The 6,000-nt window shown below is 44.7% G+C and overlaps 1 protein-coding gene across 14 annotated transcripts in view; it reads left to right on the top strand.

The window, feature by feature from the left end:
- LOC105486474 (lipin 1) overlaps positions 1-4,023 on the top strand; it is a 142,538-nt gene extending 138,515 nt beyond the window's left edge. For 12 of the 14 annotated variants that reach the window (XM_071076247.1, XM_024794290.2, XM_071076248.1 and 9 more), the window contains one exon: positions 1,248-1,479. In XM_071076247.1, the coding sequence (XP_070932348.1) occupies positions 1,248-1,407 (160 nt within the window). In that variant the 3' untranslated portion in view covers positions 1,408-1,479. Of the gene's footprint in view, positions 1-1,247 lie in introns of all 14 variants that reach the window. The other 2 variants (XM_011749335.2, XM_011749342.3) reach the window with 1 other exon arrangement.
- Positions 4,024-6,000: the final 1,977 nt, after the last annotated feature.

Raw genomic sequence — 6,000 nt, forward strand, 5'->3', positions numbered from 1 at the left:
ACCTCAGACAAATAAGCCTTAAAGCCGGGAGGTATTTTAAAAATCTGTCTGTTTGTTTGAATCCCCAGGAAAGACGTAACTCTTGGTTTTATATTAGGAGACATCATTTTTCCATTTTGTGCAAGCACACTGTTTCTCAAAAGTCCTTTGGAGGTCCTTTATTAAATAGACACACTCAGCCTCATTTAATACATTCTTTTATACTTCAGAACATGCAATTTAGGTTCTTAGCAATTTGGAACTAGACAGGGATCAGTGACTGTCAAGGAGGAATCTGGGGATGGCTGGCAGAGGACTGGGTGTGCCAGAATCTCAGTTAGGAGGTGCCTGGAGGTCTGAACATGCATATTCAATATAGCAACTTTCTTTTCATAGTATAAGCCACAGAAACTAACATGCAACATATTTTTGGGCATGCAAATAAAAAGAGAGCAAGAGAACGTTGTAGGAAGCATTGGGAAGCCCTGCTCTAATTCACCTCCACACACTATAAAGATGCAGGGCGCCGAGAGGGCAAGAGAATTGTCCAAGGTTACAGCAAGCAGGAGAGCCCAGGTCTCTTGACCGTCATGCCAACTGGGGCTTTTTTCTCTAAGATGTGTTCATAATTTGTCGCTTAGCTACATGTGAGCACCCAGTAGACATTATTTTAATGTTGCATATGTTATTTTATTTAATTAACCTTAAAACTGTGGCCTAGTTTTTCTTTTCCTTCCTTTACAGTGGAGGAAATTGGCTTAGATAGATTATGCCATTTGCCCAAGATCACACAGCTAGTAAATGGCAGAGCTGAACATCAAATTAATGTCTCTTTAACCCCAGGACCCAGCTCCTTTTCACTGCGCAATGAAGCAATCTCTGTCTGGCGCTCCAAAGATGTGCCTTGTGTGTGATTCTTCCCGCGATGTCCCATATGTGACCCCTGCAGCAGGTGCTATCCCTTGGCCATGCTGACTTCCTCCTGCCGTCTTTTGCTTGGCTGTCTCCCCTTCACCTGTCCTTCAAGTGAAGTCGGGTCCCACCCACCTCTTCCCCAGAGCCTTCTCTGATGCCTCCTTTGTATGCTCTTCGTTTTTATCTCTGATTTTCAATGAATCGATAACAAATTATTCTAGAATGACCTCAGTCATGTCAATAAGTAGGCTGTCTGCTCCTTGAGGTTGTAGATCTCTCTTGACTTCTACATACAGCCCTGGGTGCAGAGCTGGTGTCACTCAGTGGCAGTGACAATGTCCCTTTCCTTCCAGGTATGTGAGACTCTGTGAAGTAGTTGACCACGTTTTCCCGTTGCTGAAAAGAAGCCATTCTTCAGACTTTCCCTGTTCGGATACCTTCAGTAACTTCACCTTTTGGAGAGAGCCGCTGCCACCTTTTGAAAACCAGGACATTCATTCTGCCTCCGCGTAAAATGTCCCAAGCAGCCTCTTGCCAGCAGTGCAGAGCCTGGTTGTCACCCATTAAAGGATAAACCTCCCGGGAGTGCACAGCTCCACCTGGGAGCCTGGCGCGTCGTCATTGGCCTGACAGCGGAGAGAAGTGAGAAGCATTTCTCCTCTGCCCCACCCTGGGGCTGACATTTCTAAGCAAGTGGGAAGGGAGCACTTTCTAGGCGAGGCGTTGGGCGCATTTGTACCGTGAAAAGCATTCCTCAGTTGTGGCTTAATGCCAGTTACGATGCTGCCTTTCCGTCCTGCCCCAGCAAGTAGCTATTGGTTCACGTGCAGTTTGGGGCTGTGAAACCTAGGCAGAGGGTGGCTGTCTGAGGGCTGTCCCTGCCTAGGACAGGGTCAGTCGAGGAATGCCAGATAGGCACGGTTTTTGGCAAAGTAGGGGGTGCGTTTCCATTATAGCAATGTTAGTGCCACCACCTTCTGAATACAGTGGGGAGGGCTGTGAAGGCTCATGTGACCTGGATCTGAGGTCTCTGATAGAAATCCGGACGTCACTGGGTCCAGGCCTGGCCTCAGACTTGGCCTCGTGGATGGGCCCCTTACAGTATTTGCTGAATAGTCTCATTTTTAGGTGATAAGTTTTTCTTTAATTCCTTTCGTTAAAGATAGTCTATTTAATTGGCATATTTCCCCCCAGTTTTTGTGGCTCAAGGCTGGAATATTTATGCCTTAATGTATCTATGGCAGATATTTTATTTAGAATGCGCTTCATCTAGCTCATGGTAACTTTGCAACGCCTTAGATTAAAATGATAGTAAATATTACTAAGGCAGTATTTTGAATGAGTTCGACACTGCCAGCTTCCTTCCATCCAGCAAGGTGGTGCTGACTATGTGGACTTGAGCGCACTTATGCCAAATGATAATGATAACTGACTTCTATTGAGAGCTCTCCAAAGAAACTGGTTGGTTTTAAGAAAATAGTTTCAAGAAGTTAAACTGTATTCTTTTAGATATTATTTATTGTTTTACTCTGATTAGGTTACTGTGGTAGGCATTTTAGTCATATTCTTTCTATACCACTGTCATTAATATATTAAAAAGATGTATGTGTTAGACTATCCAAAGGGCCTTATTCTCTCTTTCTCATAGACTGATCTTCTTTTGGGATTTATGAGTCATTTATTTTCCTTAGCTTTTTCCACTCAAGTTAAGGGCAAGTGAAAAAGTAATAATTTGAGTGGCATTCTTTAAGCTGACAGAATGTGATTCTTTTACTTGTTTATTACACTGGCTTGTGGACAGAACGGTTTGAAAAGTGAAAGAATTATTTTGGTAAAAGATTTTGCTTTACTTTTCGAAGCATTATTTTTTTAAAGAGTGTTTTACTCCAACGATTGAAACATTTTCCTATTTAAATTTCCTTGTTAGAATCACAGGAGGCAAAAAATGGAACAGTTGAATGAAATTTTACTCTTTCTGTGAAAGAAAATCCAGAGTTTTTGCCTCCGTTATAGTTGGTGGGCCCTGTTAGCATTGGATGCCTTTGCCAAATGGTTCGTGTGGACACACAAAGGCAAACATAGATCTGCCATCGATTGCAGATTTCTGTAGAAACACGGATGTGCATGTGCAGATTCCTTTTGGAGATATTAAAAATATTTAAAAATAGTCCTGCCTGAGGTTGCAGTGAGCCGAGAGCGCGCTACTGCACTCCAGCCTGGGTGACAATGTGAGAATCCGTGTCCAAAAAAAAAAAATTGGCCTGCCTTAACTAACTTCTCTGCGCCTGTTCCCTAGTAACCTAAAGAGGCTATATTCATTCTTTATGCAATGAGGGTATTTGAGTGAATTTTAACTGCTCTGAACTAAGTATAAGCTCATGGGCCTGCGAAGGTGCACACAGTTTCTCCTTTGCACCTGGGAGGAACTTTGGCTGTGAGAATTGGGGGGACGTATCCCCCATGCAGTTGGCAGTCGGGCAACCCTCTGCCCCAGCACACTCTGCAGGCGGAGTTTTCAGAGCATGCAATTTTGGACCCCAAATTTTGATGTACCTTAAACTTCCACATCACTGCACCCTGAAACAGAGCATGCCTTCCAGAAAGTCACACTCTCAGATCTGTGTCAAGTTCAGTGTGAGCCCTGGCAAGGCTGGCATATTAACACCCGCCTTCTGGCTTCTGAAAGTGAGATTTCTATATGGGCTGCACTCACGCATATGCAAGTTCGTTTATCTTTGTGTCCATGACTATAACCCAGTGATGCTGAGGTCATGTGCTGGGATGCTGTATTTGGACCACACATTTCAAAGTTGCCCTATGGAAATGAATCCCACTTAGTGACACGTCATCAGATGTTTGTCACATGTGATGAAGAAAAATATGTATACCTGGCATAGAGAAAAATATATACCTGGTACATTGGAGAAAAATAATTACACTTTCAAAGAGAATTCCCTTTGCAGTTTTATGTTTGGATCACCACTGTAAGCACATTTTATTTACATTTGATCTGTATTTGTATATGCTGGTGCAACGATAAAAATCACTGTGATACTTCATTGTGTTATACTGGATGCAAAGCTAGAAAATATTGCAATAAATGAGACCGATGAAAGACTTCTCTGAAAATCAGGTGTGTGAATTTTAAATAATTTTTGGGAAGTTACTCAGTTGTTGATTTTTCTGGGGTGTGTTATCAAGCATATTCTAAAAAAAATCTTCAGGCTATGAATTGTTCACTATTCGGATACATGTTTTCCCTGATGTTTTAGATTTAAATGGGTAAAAGACCAACCTTCTCTATGCACTTGGGAGGGATGGGAGAGATGAAAAGAGACGAGAAGGCTGTACCCGGCATCCCTCCCTGCCCTGGTGGGATGATTCAGGAGGAGGGAGGTTTCAGTCAAGTGAATTTCATGAAGTGCCTCCCAGGGCCTGACCTAGAACCGTGTTTAGCCCACGGGGGTTCCCCAGCCTCACATCTGCTGTCCTCATTTTTTCGACTCTTCTCTGTGGTGAACCCCAGATTCATTTTTCATTTTGAATGAATCAAAATCCTTGACTAGTGCAATCATATAAGCTGAAAACTGTCATAATTCCTATTGATTTTACATGTGGACGTGGCTGGAGACTTCCTGTTGATTTACCTGCATCAGCCTAAGCGTTTTTGGAATAAATGGAAAAGTATTGGCCCCCTAAATGCAACATAGCTGGTCAAGATGCTAGGCTGAATTCCTAACGAAGCCCAAATCCAAACAGTTCATCTCTAGGTGCCTGTAGAAGTAATGCTTTTGCGTCTTAAGAAACAACACCTCATTTTGTTGAACACCGTCACGGATTTGTTCCAACTCAGACTTCAGTGTGTGGGCTCTTTTAAAATAAAAATTCGCCTAGACGATTGTCTTCGGCCTGTCGATGCCCGCGTGCTGGCGGAGCTCTGCAGGCAGCTCTCACGTGTGCGGGGGAAATGAGCTCGGGGGCTTGGATGTCCCCAGTGTCTCTCAGCTGTGATTGCCTGAGTGTTAAAAAGGCTTTACAGCTTGGTTCTCGAACACTGGCACATCAGCACTCTTGCATCAGAAGCTGAGGAAGGCTGACGATGGGGCCATTGACCATCAGCATCGGACCCCAGAGGGCCCTTTCCAGGAAAAGGGAATGCACGTGGCCCTACTACAGCCCTAGAACAGGGGAGCTGTCCTGGAGGAAAGTTAAGTCGGCCCCATCTTAAAAAATTAAAAAACTGGCTCGAATAAGGCCGGGCACAGTGGCTCGCGCCTGTAATCCCAGCACTTTGGGAGGCCAAGGCAGGTGGATCCTCTGAGGCCCAGGAGTTCAAGACCAGCCTGGACAACATGGTGAAACCCCATCTCTACTAAAAAAAAATACAAAAATTAGCTGGGCGTGGTGGCACGCGCCTGTGATCCCAGCTACTCAGGAGGCTGAGGCAGGAGAATCACTTGAACTTGGGAGGCGGAGGTTGCAGCGAGCTGAGATCGCGCCACTGCATTCCAGCCTGGGCAACAAGAGTGAGGCGCCGTCTCAAAAACAAAACAAAACAAAAAAACTGGCTCCTACAATAGAAACTTGGTGCGGCCTAATCTACTGCTCCAGGAGAGATTTGTCCCGTCTCCACTCACATTTGTCTGCCTCTGCTCTTTATTACTTAAAGACTATTTTTTTATTATTATTATTTTTGGGAGACAGGGTCTTGCTCTGTCGCCCAGACTGGAGTGCAGTGGTGCGATCATAGCTCACTGTAACGTCGAATTCCTGGGCTCAGGCAATCCCCTGACTCTGCCTTCAAGTAGCTAGGACCACAGACACATGCCACCACACCTGGCTCATTTTTGACCACTCCCCTTCGTATTTTATATTTTGTCTTCAGACCAGTGCTGTGCCCCATCTCTGCCTTAAACTAAGAGAAAGTGGTGAAAATGCCCGTAGGTTTTCTGCCTTTCTGCTTCCAAGCCCTTTTTCAAACTCCTGCTGCATCAAAGGTGATGACCAGTGTCACTTCCATTGCAAGCCAGGCAGGGAGCTTGGGACCTGAGGGAAACCAGAGCATGAGCAGACAGAACCTGACCCTGGAAGTCAATGGGCCCAAAT

Source organism: Macaca nemestrina, chromosome 13 (genome assembly GCF_043159975.1).
Source record: "Macaca nemestrina isolate mMacNem1 chromosome 13, mMacNem.hap1, whole genome shotgun sequence".
Taxonomy (NCBI): Eukaryota; Metazoa; Chordata; class Mammalia; order Primates; family Cercopithecidae; genus Macaca; species Macaca nemestrina.